The following is a 15155-nucleotide window of genomic DNA, read 5'->3' as shown; positions in this document are numbered from 1 at the left end:
TTAATTTTGAACATAAACAGAAAGAAACATTTTACAGATCTTAAGGGGAAAAAAGGTCATGCAAGATATTGAAATTTGTATTAAAAAAGACGAGCTATCTACAAAAAGGAAAATTTCTAATCAAAAAGTTTAATTTTTTTCAAAAATAATAGAATTTTTTACGCAAACATTTTTATTATCACAAAAGTTGAAATTTCCAGCGAACAATACCAATTTTCTACAAAACAGATGAATTTTGAAAAAATAAAATAAATTTTTAATTAAAACATTAATTTTCAAAGAAAAAAATCGAATTTTCAAAAAATTACTTTAATTTTTGACTAATATGATGAATATTTAACAAGAATAGTTTAATTTTAAACCAGAATGGTAAAATTTTAAGTAAAATTATTAAGGGTTAAGTGAAATAGTTTAATGGTCAGCCAAGAAGATGAATTTTCTACCAAAAGCCGAATATTCGACAAAATAACTGAATAAATATTTAAATTTTCTCTTTCAAAAATTGAAATTCAATTAGAGATCAATTTTCATCTAAAATGGTGGAATATTCAACTGAATTGGATAACTTTTACTTTAAAAAATCTATTTTTAAAAACAAAACAAAAATAACAAATTACAAAAACACTTTAATTTTCAAAAAGAATAATTAAACTTTCAATTTAAAAAAAAAATGAATTTTTAAGAAAGCAGTTCAATTTGTAAAAATAATTGTTAATTTTTCAAGTTAAAGAATTAATTCTCAACGAAAAAGAGGCCTTTTCAACAAGGTATGAATTTTCAAATGAGAAAGATTTTTTTTAGTCAATAAGGAAAAAAAATCATTCAAAATGTTGAAATTTCGAATAAAAAAAGAGCTTTCTACCGAAAAAATTTGAATTTCCTACCAAAATGATAGAATTTTAAAACCATTTTTTAAAAATAAAAAAGTATAATTTTTAAACCAGCAATACAAATTATCTATAAAAAAATTAGTTTTTAACTAAGTAGTTATATTTTCAACACAGACAGTAAATTATCAAGCTAAAAGAGAAATCTTTAACGAAATATATACATCAATTTCTAATCCAATAGATGAATTTTCAACCAAAAGCACCAATTTTCAACAGAATAGATGAATTTGCAACCAAATACTTGATTTTTTAACAAGTGATATACATTTTTAACTAAAGTGGTGAAATATTCAACTGAATTCGTTAACTTTGTTTTAAAAAAGTATATAATTTTCAACAAAAAAACAAACGAAAGTTCCACAAATTTGTTCAATTTTTAACCAAAAAAGATGAATTCTGAACAAAAAATGTATAGTTGATACTTTAAACAAAAAAGATTTGAATACAAAAAATACTAATTTTCAAATAAAGAAGATTTTTTAGTAAAGGAAAAAAATATCATGCAATATTTTGAAATTTCAAATAAAAAGGACGAGCTTACTTCAAAAAGGTGAATTTTCTATCAAAATGTCGATTTTTCTACCAAAATAATAGAATTTTTAACCCACTTTTTTTTCCAACACGAAAGTAGAATCTTCAAACCAAAAATACAGATTTTCTACAAATAAGCCGTGAAAATAGTAAAAAAAAAAAATTAATTTTGAAACGAGTATTTGAATGGAGTGTTTGAATTTTTAACACAGAATTTAAATTACTAAAAAAAGAGGAATCTTCAACAAAATACATCATTTTATAATCAAAGAATTGAATGCTCAAAAAAAAAGATTCATTTTCTACCAAAAAGGGCAAATTTTGAATAAAATAGGTGACTTGTCAACTAAAATGGTGGAATATTCTACTTCATTCGTTAACTTGGTTAAAAAATGGAATTTTAACAACAGCAACAAACGAATTTTCAAATAAAATGTTACACTATTCAGCTGGATCAGTTAAATTTTCAGTTGAAAAAATTCGTTTTCAACAAAATAAAAAAAATGAATTTCGACATTTTTCAATTTTACAACCAAAAAAAGACTTTATTTTTTAATAAAAAAAAGTTAATTTAGAACCAAGTATTTGAATTTTCAACTAAAAAAATAAATAATAATTTTATACCAAAAAGAATGAATTTTCAACAAAATATATCAATTTGCAACCGAACACTTACATTTTTAACTAAAAAATAAATCAACTAAAAATAAATGATTTAAATTAACAGTTATAAAAATTAACCAACAAAAAAAAACAACGAATTTTCAACAATGTTTCATCCAGCAATATAAAACTACTTTAAAAAAAAACACGCTCTCAACAAAATTGCGCCTCGAAAAAAATTCCCCGACATGTCCAGGTTCTTCCAGAGATATAAAAATTCCACGTTATTCAGAAAACTAATACGATTTTAAAAATATTATTAATAAAGATTTGACACATTTTTAACATCAAAAGTAATGGAGTTTCAAAAAAGATTACGTTCCAACTATAGTCACATTTTTATAGAAAATTAATAACAAGCGATTAATACATTTAAAAAAATACGAAACAGATATTGCCAAAAATAATTGTTAATTAAAAATTTTGAGGTTAGGTCTAATTTTTGAAGGTCTGCCAAAATATATACAAATAAAAGTGTGAAGTGCCAAAAACAATCATTGCATCCCCTTTACATATAATTAAAAGTAAAACTGAAAAGCTCATAAATGGTAAAATAACTTTAGATTAAAAGATTTATAAAGAACCCTTTCAGTTTAACAAAGGAACTTTTTATTACCTTGCTTTAAAGTCTTTTTTTTCTGTGGCACGACCATTTCGACGTCGCATTCTCCAGTCTTAACAGGTTCCTCCATAATCTTTAATTCCAAGAACACCGAAGCGGCTGAAACGATTGAATTTGTAAAAACAAATCGTAGGAATATTTTATTTATTATTAACAATTCAATTAGTTAGACACGTACATTTGACAAAGGGCTTCAATGAGCGCAAAAAAGAAACTTCAGAAACGTAAATCGGACATAAAAACTGCCATAACCTTTAGAAATTACGATGAAAAACGGGTTTCGCGTCACGGATTAACTGGTTTTTGATTTATATTTGATAAAATACCGACGAATAAAGTAAAAGTATCAACAGATGACGATAATTTGACACTTTAATAAGTTAAAGAACGTATCAGGAATCACACCCCGGACACGAACTTTATCAAATCCGCGGGAAAACAACTTGTGGAATATAGAAGGGAAAATATTAAGGGGAAAGTTTATAGATAGGATACTGCGTGAGGAAAATTACTGAAGCAGCGACAATCTTTCTTATGGGTTCTGTCGAGATCGACTGTTGATAACGTTACAAGCACGGCAAAAACTCATTTTTATAAAAACATATTTTGATCGTATTTTAGGGCTTTCTCACCCGTTTGATTATATATTTAATAACATAATGGCTTTATGTTCAATTATATATTTTTAATTGCAAAATTCATAGTGAAAACTGTTAGAAAATTGATAGAATTACAAGCATTCTATTCATGGATTCAAACCGGAGGAACATTTCTAGGTCAGAAAGCTGATACTAGATGGCATTGTCTACAATCTAGGAAATGGCGCGAAAGTCTTAGTTTTTCAAATTATCAAAATTCATTATTTCATTTTAAATACAAAATAAAAATTTCGCATAACTTTGAAAGAAATAAAATGTTGTTTTTCACAGGATTTTAAAAAATATTAAGAATTATTTGACTTCTTTAAATAATAATAATAAGTATTTCTAGAATTCTGGAAGGAATTTCAAAATACTCCCTAAATTTTTGGAAATTTTTTCAATTTTTTAATTAATTTTAATCACTTCAAAACTTAGAAACTTAAATCCAGATTTTTTGTCGATATTTTTAGAAATCTTTTTAAATTAGAAATTATTTTTAAAGCTTCTAAAAACTTCTAAACTCTCTAAATATATTTAAAAAGTCATTTAAAATGTTTCGAAATAAGTTTCAATTTTTTCTTAGGATTCATTTTTAAAAATGAGAAATGATTGCAAATTTCCCCTAGAATCTTAAGAAATTTTTAAATATCTTTAAAACGTTTCAACATTCTCATAAAGCTTGTTTTTAGAGATCTTCCAAAACCTACATTTGAAAAAAATGTAATTTTCACAAGTTTAATATTATTCTTAAATCTTTTAAAAACTTCTAAATTTTCCTAAGCTTACTCGAATTTTTCTACAATTTTTTAATCTTGTGAAAATTTGAAAAAAAATGTTGCTTCAAAATATTTTACATTCGTTTTTTGGAATTTTAGGAAATCATTAAAAAAGTTTTGAAATCTTTTTTCAGTTTTCTCTTATAGAATTCATTTTTCAAAATAAAAAATGATTTGAAATTTCTCCCGTAATCTCAAATAAAATGTATTCCCCTTAAAACTTTTTAAAAATTGGAAAAACTTCTGATTTTATTTCAGTCTCCAAAATCTGCATTTTGTATTTCATGTTTTGAAGTTTTAAATTATTTTTGAATCTTTTAAAAACTTGTAAAGCTTCTCAAAGTCTTTCAAATATGTTCAAATTATTTTAAATTTTTCCAGAAATCATAATAAAAGTTTTTTAATATCCTTAAACCTTTCAAAATTCTTAAAAAGCTTCTAAAAATTTTGTTGAAAACCTTCAAATATGAATATTTTGTTCAAAATTCTTCAAAATATTTATAAGTTTTAAATTATTTTTTTATCTTTTTAGCTTATTAAGATTTTTTTCTAAAATTTGTTAACTTTGCAAAAATCGAACTTTAAGAAAAATCTTCTACATTGTTTTCCGAAATTGTAGGAAATCATTTGGAATCTCTTGCAATCTTTTTCAATTTTTAAAAAAAATAAATTTCCTTAAATAAAAAATCTTTAGAAATTTTCCCAGGAATCTTAAGAAATCATATTGTCGATACCGGCAATTTTGTTGTTACTGTTATCGACCATTTTTTTGCAGCTTAGAGTAAAAAAAATTTCATTTTTGATAAAGTATAATAATTTCACAATATAAAAGAAGTTTTGTTATTTATAAAAATCATAATAAGTAAATTCAATTTTTTAATAAATAAATAAAATTACTGAATTATTGTTTTAATGTTAAATTTAATGATAAAAGAATATTTTTGAAAGAATAATAATAATAATAATTTCACGAAAAAAGAAATTAATATACAAAAATAAATCCAGCCATCAGTATAAATGATGGCTTATGAATTCATCTCCTTGGGTTAAGAGATTAAAGAATAAAATATTTTATTGGAAATTTATATTTTTTTAGTTGAAAATTTAACTATTAGCTTGATTTAAAAAGCAGCTTGTTGATTTAAGATTGAACTATTTTGCAGAAAGATTGTGTTTTTTTTTGTGTGAAAAATAATTTTTTAACTGAATATTCAAATATTTCATTCATCGTACACAAATTATCTTGGCTATATTCAAATTCAAATGTTTGATTAAAAATTATTTTTTTTTGTTAAAAATTAAACTGTTTTGTATAAAATTCGTCCTTTCGACTTAAAAATTTAACTATTCTTTCGAAAATTGGCTTCTTTGTGAGAAAAGTTGAACAATTTCTTTAACAGTGTATGAAAAATTTTCTTTGGTTGAAAATTGATCTCTTTTGGTAGAAATTGATTTATTCTTGTGGTTGAAAGTATAACTGTTCAGTTAGAAATTAATCTGTTCTGGACGATGATTCAACTAATTTGTTAAGCATTCGACTTTTTTATTCAATTTTGCTTTTTCAAAAATTTTTCAGATCATTTTTTATTGTGAATTAAATTTTTATTTGTTTGAAATATCATCTATTTCATTTCTCGTTAAGAAACATATTTTGTTGTGCTAAATTCGATGGTTTTTCTTTTCTACTAAGAATTTAAAATGTTGTTAAAATAAAAACTATCAGCTTAAGAACTTACCTCAATTTTTGAAAATTCACCTTTTGGGTCGAAAATTAATCTTCTTTGTTGAAGATGCATCCATTTGGTTAAGTAATGAACTATTTTGTTCAAAGGTTGTCTTTTTGTTGTTGTTGAATTTAATTAATCAAAAATTTGATTTATTTATTGAATTGGCATTTTTTTATCTTAAAACTAACCTATTCCATTTTTGAATCAAAATTAATCCTCTGTAAGCTCAAGATTGAATTATTTTATAGAAAATTCATGTATTTTGTTATGAATTAAACTAAAATATTTATCTGAAAACCTAATTATTCCATTTACGGTTGAAAAATGATCGTTTACAACGTAAAGATTATTCTTGTTTCTTAAACATTAGTATTTTATGGTGAAATTCAGCTCGTTGAAATTTTGTTTTTAATTACCTTTTTCAACTGAAACGTTAACTATTCTATTTTCGGCTGAAAAAACATCTAAGTAGATCGAAAATTTTACTTTTTTAAAAAATTAATGCGTTCTTTTATGGATTGAAAATTCATCTTCCATAGTAAAAAAATCATATTCTTTGGTTAAAAATGAGTTTTTTCCGTAAAAACTCAACTTCTCGTGTTGAAAATTTAACTTTTGTAGTTAATAAAATTTAAGCATTTAATTGAAAATCCAACTATTTAATCAAAGTTTACTTTTTTGTAAGAAATTTAACTGTTTTGTTTAAAAAGATTTCCTTTTTGATAGAAAAGTAATCTTTTTTCGTAAAAAATTCTTTGCTTTTTAAATTTCTTCTTTTTGAATTTTATATTGAATTGCATATGGTATTCGCATTAATTTAATTTATACATTTACCTAAGTAAAAATTATTCTTCTAAATATATTTTTAAACCAAATTTTCTTTTTTTTTATATTAAATTTTCTCTTCAGGTCAGAATTATTTTGAATAGTTTTCAAACTTATTTCTAATCTTAAAACTTTAGCAATAATAAATAATTTGTACCAATAACAAAAATGTATATAAACCAATGTTCCAATCGAACAACTTACTATAAAGCAATTTTATTTTCCTTTTTCTCTCAAACATTTTGTAAAAGCACTCCTACATATGATAAATAATTGGTCATATTCATCGGCAGGAAAGTTTTTTCATTGTTAAAATAATATAAGAAAGCTTATAAACAAAAACTCATTTTTATTATTTCGGCTTACAAAAATAATTTTTTTTCACCTTAAATATCCGAAAGCAAGAGATACTTCAGCAATGAAATGAGCCAATCAGAAATTTTATTTATAATATCTGGCAGGTTGAAAATGATTTTTTTAAGAGGCTACTAATTATTGCTAATTATGCAGGGGAACGGTTCCTATCAATATTGGTGTAGCCATTTTCAAGTCCGCACTACTCCTAAAAATAATGAAAAAATAAGAGTAATTGAAATCCTGTAAAATAGGGCGATCCATTACTCGTCCTCATACCTGTTTCAGGCCAAGTGCTAAATTATAAGAGTTTGAATAAAATATTTTGAAATTTGCACTCACAATTTATTGACGAATGCCTTTAATTTCAATATATATGTGATATCAATGATACCACAATTGATCAAATTTGAATTTTGGAGAGGTGGAATCTTTAACATTTGTTCATAAGAGACGGTATCCTTATCTTCTAATTGGTTAACAACTTCAGTTATTTTTGTTTTCACTGTTTTGAAATCAGGACCTGATTTCTCCTGACGATAAGTCACATACTAGAAGAAATTTTTTTTTTTGTATAAAAGTAAAAAGGAAAAAATGAAGCTTTTTTTTACAAATAGATACAGATACAAACAGTATGATAATTACAGAAGAATACTGGACATTATTTTACCTTATTAAGTGTTATTCTCACGGAATTTACTGGAATTCCAGATTCATTTTCAATGTTCACTTTTATAGGAATCGATTGCCCTGGAACGTATCCTATAACTGGCAATGAAAAATTAACAGTCAAAGGAGGTGAGGCAAAGAATAAGCCAAAAGATTTTGATTCCTCTACCGTAACTGATTGCTGAAACAATTGAGAAAGAAATTACAATCGTTTAAAAAAATTACATATAAGGCTTTATCATTATTTGTAGTTTTTTATCGTTATAACCACAGTTTATTTAATTATACGTAATTCTTTATTTCTTTATTTTGTGTTTCTTTATTTTTAATTAAATAATTTCAATATATTGAAATGATTTAAATAAAAAATCGTGGTGCTCAATTTAAAATTTTATTATTTTTAACAGCTTAGTTTTAAGTTCTTAACTTAAGAATGCTTTAACTTTTATACCAACAATGGAATTGTTTAATTTTGAACGCCTTAAGTTTGCATTAATTAATTTTGAAAGTTTCCAATTAGAAGGTATATAATTTATTTATAATTAAACTCAAAGGGCTTACAATATTTCTCGCAATATTTAAAATTCCTCAATTTTATACGATAAAAATGACAGTGCTTCTTTGACAGAAGTCATATTTTTTAGTATAAAATCTATTTATTTAATTTAAATGTAAAATTATAGTTTACAACGCCTTAAAAGTGGAAATATTTTGAATGAAAATATTTGGTTTAAATTTTCCTAAATTTTGGAGGTCTTCAATATCAAATTCCATAATTTTCTAGTTTAAATTTCAAATATAGAAATATTGAATTGTTGAAACATTGCAACTGAAATTAACATAGAAATCCTCGATTGTCAGCTTTAAATTGAGTAATTTTAGTTTTAAAATTCTAAATTGGTTGGTTTCAATTTTAAACGTACAAAATTGTCTTGTTTTTATTTTTTTTATTTTTCGAAACCGTAGAATATCAACTTGAAAGACTTGATAGTTGCACCATTTTCAGTTAGGGCAATAATTTCTCCAATTCTAGCCTTAATAATTTTTAATTAGAGATTTAAAATTATACTATATTTTTGTTAAATGTTATAGAATAATAAAAATTTTAAACTAAACTTTAAAAATAATTTTGAATTAAAAGGCTTCAAATTATGCAATTTCAAACATTAGAATGATATATACTCCAATTTCGTTTCGTATTTTCAATTTTTAATTTTTGATGTAAAATCTTAAAATAGTTCGTTTTCCGTTTAAGGTTTTTGAATATAAATAATTTAAAGATCAAAAATATTTATTTGGAAAATTCCAAGAATGAATAATAATTCTAAAGAAGTTTTAGAAATTACACGATTTGAAACTAAAAAACTGAAAATTATGTGGTTCAAAATGAAAATACATAAAAATTTAACTATCTGAAATTGACAAATCAGTAATCGAATAATTTCTTTGATTTTAAATTTGTACATATTTAGGATTCTGAATTTTCATGCTGGACGCTAAATTTTCAAATTGTTCTACTCATAAGTTTTAATTTTGCAATGAAAATGGAAGTTTTTGAATTTTGAAAAGTATAATTAATCATTTGAAACGTATAAAAAGGATTTAGGTATGAAAAGTTTTACTATCACAATTCTTTGTAACTAAAATTTAAAAAAAATTAAGTTTGGATTCAAGTAATTTTCAACGTTCTGCAGTAAACAATTTTCTTTTTAATGTTTTAAATTTTAAATTAATTTTTATTTTTAAAGTTTCTTTATAATGATTTAATTTTAGAGTTTTGTAGTAAAGAAATTCTATTTTGAATGGTAGAAATGATAAATTCATTATTTGATCTCAGAAAAATTTGTCTAATGAATTTTAATGTTACATTATCTTCGTCTTGTTATTTAATAGCAATTTTAAATTATAAAATTTCAAAAGCTTAGGGTTTCAAATTATCCGATTTTTGTCGCTTGTAGTCATGAATAATACAATTTTTTTTAATCATCTAATTTTTAAAATACTAATAAAAAATTTTCAATTTTCAGAGTTCTGAATTTATCCTATTTTTTAAATTTCAATCTGAAATAATTAAATTTCGAGATTCTGCAATTCAAAATACAATAGTTCAATTTTGAACGCTTTAAATTAGAAACTACACAATTTTAACACCTTTCCAATAATATTGTACAATTTTCCAAATCTTAGTCTGAAATTTTTTAAGTTTGAGAGCTTCTCTTAATTTTTTTAAATTTCAAATACTTTCAAGTTAAAATTATTCAATTAGAATCTCTTTTATTTAAAAATGATTCAGGTTCTATTTCTTTCCATTCCAATCAAAATAATTACCTTTTTTCAAACTTATTATAAAATTGTTTAAGTTGGAATTGTTGAATTAAAAATCTTTTAGCATACACAAGAACGCCTATACAGGAACGACTGATTTAATCCTTCCACGAACTGCTGGCCTACGCAGTTCGACAGCCGCGTGGCAGTGTGTGGCAATGTCAAGAATGAGTCGCCATCAGTTTAGAAAAGACTGTTTACGTTTCCACATACTGATTTGGGTTTAAGGCCAGTGCCAGGCAACCACCGAAACTATCCTTATATAGGCGTTCTTGTGTATGTATGTTTTAACAAATTTCAAATGCTTTCAAATAAAAACTATTGACTATTATAAAAAAATTGTAAACCTAATATTTAGAAATTTGGTTAATATTGGTTTTTAAAATTGTTTACATTTTTAATCTTAGGAAATAAAAATTCAGAGACATAAACGCGAGCAATAATATTGCGCAATATACTGCCCTGTCCCCTGAGAAACTGCGCAGGCATGCAGTTCTGGGAACTACAAAATCAGGGCAGTTTCTATGGGACCTGGAGTGAAATTCGCATTGAATCAGCATTATTCTAATTTAAAAATTAAAAAGAAAGAAAGTTAAAACTACCTTAGCCCTTGGATCTGTATTCAGATCGTAATTAAATCTAACTTTGAAGACATCTTTTGTTTCGTGATCATATTTCCAGGGTCGGTCGATTGTACTTTTAATAGAATAGCGAACATGACCTACATCAGATTCAAAACTGCTGGGCAAATCTTTGGGCAAAGCATACTCGAATGTAAATTCATGATTACCTGCTGATAATTCAAGTTCACCTATCGATTTCAATAAATACCATTGTAATAATATACAATTGTTAATTTAGTCTCAAGGACTGAAGGTCAGGATTCAGAGCCCAAAGGTCAGAGGTCGAATGTTGAGGGTAAAGGGTCAAAGTTCGGGAGTTTGAGGTCACAGTTCAAACGTCAGGAGCAGGGAGCGGATTAGAGTCACTGTGAAGTTAGCTGACGAGCGCAACTCAGCTCTTAGGGCGCATGGCAATTCCGCGCCAACTACCTGTGAAAATTTCCCCCACTACACGGCTTCCCCTTATTCAAATTAAATACTGCCATCGAACCTGATCAGCGGGAGTCCTTTGTACGAAATAAGGACTAGAATACGGAATATAAATTTTTTTTAAATTTAACACTTGGTAATTTACAAATATATACAGTTATAAATCTGCGAATTATAAAGATTCCAACGATATGTTATTTTTCTTAAAAATATGAAAATCGACGAATGAATGTTAAAGTTTATGTAAAATTGTTTAGAACATTTTTTCTCTTTATTTTAATCAAATCCACTGCAGTAGCTTTAATGTATTGTTGCAATATTTTACTTAACTTGAGAAATTCCGGAAGCTCAAATTTGGCCAGATTTGAAAACTTATTAACTAACATGATAAATTTGGTTTATTTATCAAAAAATCGTTTTTCCCAAAACTATCATCCTTAAATCCATTGGCACTCCTAGTCCAAAAGTATGAATAGTTTCATTCCTATCTTAATTTGGAAACTCTTTAACAACCATCATAATTTTCGTATTGCTTAACCAATTTGTTTTGGAAAGTGAATTAAAAATAATATTTCAACACATAAACACCATAATATGAAGGATCTTCATGGAGTCAAACTAAAAAGAGTCATTTTTAAATGTAACTTTAGAAATTTTGAACAGGGAAAAATACTGAAAATTATATTTGCTGATGTGTCGAAGAAAATTTTAAACTGACTTTAGCAAATTTAAAAAATAATTATTCCTCCTTTCAAAAATAATATGTTTGATAATACCGGCTCCGGACGTTTTACAACTGGCATTTTTGGTTTCTTATTTTTAACTTAAGCCTAAATCAAAACAAACTAATTAGAAAAAAGGAATTTTCATCACAAGAGTTGAATTTTTAACCAAAAAATATTTTTATTTTAATTTTTTTACAAAAAAGTTTTATTTTCAATAAAAAAAATATGTATTTTCTACCAAAAAATTGAATTTTCAAGTAAAAAGATAAGTCCAACATTTCTGTTACATTAAATAAAATCGAAAATTCAACAGAAAAGTGAAACTTGCAACCAAAGAAATAAATTTTTTGCTAAAATAATCAGCCTCAAACCACAAAAATGTATTTTTAACAAACGAAATTTTCACCAAACATTTGATTTCTGAACCAAGAAGATTATTTTTCTGCCTAAAAAGATTATTTGTTGATAAAATAAAGGTGAAATTTCACAAAAATATTTAAAATTAAGGAATTTTCAACCAAAGAAACGAATTTTCAACCAAACTTAATTTTTATGAAAAACTGAAAAAATGTTTATTCAATTCTTAATTTTGAAAAAATTCCAGTAACTTTATGATATATTTAGAAGTTTTGAAAGCATTCCAAAATAAGTTAAGACTTGAAGAAGCTTCCTAAGAAATTTGAAAGGTTTTAAAAGAATAAAGAAATGTTATCAAAATTCATAGAAGAACAAAAAATCATTTTTTTAATTGAGCCTACAAAATATTTTTTTTTAATTACAAAATTTCCATAATAGAATAGGGAAGATTTTGAAGAAATTAAAAAAATTTTGCTGGATTAAAAAAAACTTTAGGAAGAATTCAAGTTCCAAGATAATTAAAAATGTTGCATTAGATTCCTGTAAAATTATTTAATCATTTTTGAAAACAAATTTCTAAGAGAATATTTAAAAACATTTTAGAACATATTTTTATGCATAAATTACGGTTTCTAGCTTTAAATTGATTAAAATTAAATAATTTAAAAAGCTGATACATTTTTTTATTGAGTCTTAAATTAAACATTTCTAAACTTAGATAGGAAAAACTACACTTTTGAGATTGACTTATTGAAAATTCTTTATATTCTGCTTTTTATGTGATAAAACAATTATTCATACTTTTGGACCAGCAGTGCAAAGTTATTTAAGGATAATTTTTAAACATGTGATTTTTTTAAAGATAAACCAAATTTATGATGTAAATAAATAAATTTTTAAATGTGGTCAAACTTTGGCTTACGGAATTCCTCAAGCTAAGTAAAATATTTCTCTAGAAAATTAAAGCTACTGCAGTAGAATGGAGTAAAATATGCTGCAAAATTCGCCATAAAAAATTTCAAATAAACTTGAACATAATATTCTTTAATTTTCAGCATTTCCAGTCAAATAACATATTGTTGGAATCTTTATAATACGCAGATTCCGAATAATATATCGCAGGTAGCTGGAGTGGAATTGTCATCCGCCCTGAGAGCTGAGCTGCTCTCGTTATTTCTTCTTTATTAATAATAATTACAATATTTAAATTTCGTATTATAATTATTTGTTTCAATTCCAAAAAGGCGCTTGACTTTAATGGTAAAAGAAGTCGAAGTAACAAAAAACATAATTATTATTCGCATTAAACAGTTTCTCACTCATGGTTACTACAATATCTCAATTTCTAAATTCTTCTAAGCATAAAAACAACCATACACCTATACAGAAGATAAATAATATTAATGGAAAGGAAATGTTGTTTCTAAATACATTTTTAACAATTTTGAGATAGTTTTTCAAATAAAAAATAAAAAATTTTGAACTTAAGACATGAATTTTTAAATAAAAGTATCAATCTTCAACCAAAAATATGAATTTGTAACCAAAATAATTAGTTGAATTTTTAACCCAAAAGATTAATTTTCCACCAAGAAACAGTAATTTTTAACAAATACATGAATTTTAATCTAAAAAAGATAAACTTACAAACCCAAACCAGAATAGTTCTATTTCCGGTTAGAACAGTAAATTTTAAACAAGACCAAAAAGAGTGAATTCTTAACAGAAAATATAATAGTTTCATTTTTTAACAAACAAGATTACATTTTTATAAAAAAAGGTGCATTTTCCACAAAAAATAGACTATTTAATGTGAATTTTCAACTAAAATGATAAATCTTGAACTAAAAAGACAAATTTTCTACCGAAAAGAAAATACTTAAATTTTCAGTTATTAAAATCGATTTTAAATTAAAGAATAAATTAATTTTCAATAAAATAATTAAATTTTCAATCACAGAAATTATTTTTTAACTAAAGAAACGAATTTTCAGCTGATGAGTACTCTCCCAAATTTTTTTTTTAAATTTTAATTTAAAATTATAATGTTTAACTGAAAATATATTAATTAAATTTTTGGTAAAAACCTTAATTTTCGATCTAATTCATGTTAATTTTCAACGAAATATGGTTTAATTTCGAAACAAGAATATTAAATTTCTATCAAAAAAGATCAATTTGCGATAAAAATCGAAACAATCAAGTTAATTGAAAATAAAAAAACAACTAATTTTCGACCAGTAAGGTTGACTGTTTGCATCCTTAGGGGATTTTTAACCAAAAAAAGGAATAAGTAACAAGAAGCTTAAATATTCTCCCACAAATTCGAATTTTTAATCAAATACATGAATTTAATACCAAATATTTGAATCTTCAACTTGAGAAGATAATTTTTGAACCAAATATGTACGAAATAAATCTTTAAATTAATTAATTTTTAACTGGAAAACATAATTTTCAACAAAATAATTAAATTTGAAAAAAATTATCAACGAAAATGATGAATCGTCAACCAAATATATGACTTTTTAACAAAGTAATTCTGCTTCCAACTAAATATTTGAATTTTCATCAAAAAGGATAAATTCTCGCCGAGAAACGTGACATTTGATATTTCAACCGAAAAGAATTTTTTTTTATGTTAAAAATAGTTGAATTTTACCAGAAAAGATGAATTTTTAACAAAGTAATTTGAATCATCAACCAAAAGAAACTAATTCTTAAACCAAATAATTGCGATTTTTACCCAAATATTAAAATTAACTTCAACTTTCGTTTTTCGAAAATTCCCTAGTTCTATCAAGTTTTGCCTGACATTCCCTGACTTTCTGGAATTATCTGTAGCAACTCTGTAATTTAACAAAGCATGTGTTTATTTCACTCTAGAATGTTTTTGCAAACATACGAGGGTGGATTGATAAGTTTCCGGCCTGACCAAGAGATGGCGCCACTAGGCCTACCTTGAGGTGGCGTTCTATAGTACCATCCTTAGATAGCT

The 15155-nt window shown here is 24.7% G+C and overlaps 2 protein-coding genes across 2 annotated transcripts in view; both read right to left on the bottom strand.

Moving 5' to 3' along the window:
• Positions 1 to 3131, bottom strand: part of LOC117177820 (chromatin assembly factor 1 subunit A-B-like) — an 84742-nt gene extending 81611 nt beyond the window's left edge. Inside the window, exons 1-2 of the mRNA XM_033368774.1 lie at positions 2885 to 3131; positions 2701 to 2805 (exon numbers count right to left, since the gene is read on the bottom strand). Coding sequence (XP_033224665.1) covers positions 2701 to 2776 — 76 coding nt within the window. The 5' untranslated portion in view covers positions 2777 to 2805; positions 2885 to 3131. The remainder of the gene's footprint in view (positions 1 to 2700; positions 2806 to 2884) is intronic.
• A 3986-nt stretch (positions 3132 to 7117) lies between these two features.
• LOC117179008 (arrestin domain-containing protein 17-like) overlaps positions 7118 to 15155 on the bottom strand; it is a 9601-nt gene continuing 1563 nt past the window's right edge. Inside the window, exons 3-6 of the mRNA XM_033370621.1 lie at positions 10626 to 10834; positions 7700 to 7879; positions 7372 to 7580; positions 7118 to 7237 (exon numbers count right to left, since the gene is read on the bottom strand). Coding sequence (XP_033226512.1) covers positions 7174 to 7237; positions 7372 to 7580; positions 7700 to 7879; positions 10626 to 10834 — 662 coding nt within the window. The 3' untranslated portion in view covers positions 7118 to 7173. The remainder of the gene's footprint in view (positions 7238 to 7371; positions 7581 to 7699; positions 7880 to 10625; positions 10835 to 15155) is intronic.

The sequence above is a fragment of the Belonocnema kinseyi genome, chromosome 8 (genome assembly GCF_010883055.1).
Source record: "Belonocnema kinseyi isolate 2016_QV_RU_SX_M_011 chromosome 8, B_treatae_v1, whole genome shotgun sequence".
Lineage (NCBI taxonomy): Eukaryota > Metazoa > Arthropoda > Insecta > Hymenoptera > Cynipidae > Belonocnema > Belonocnema kinseyi.
This window is presented reverse-complemented; position numbering and strand designations above follow the sequence as displayed.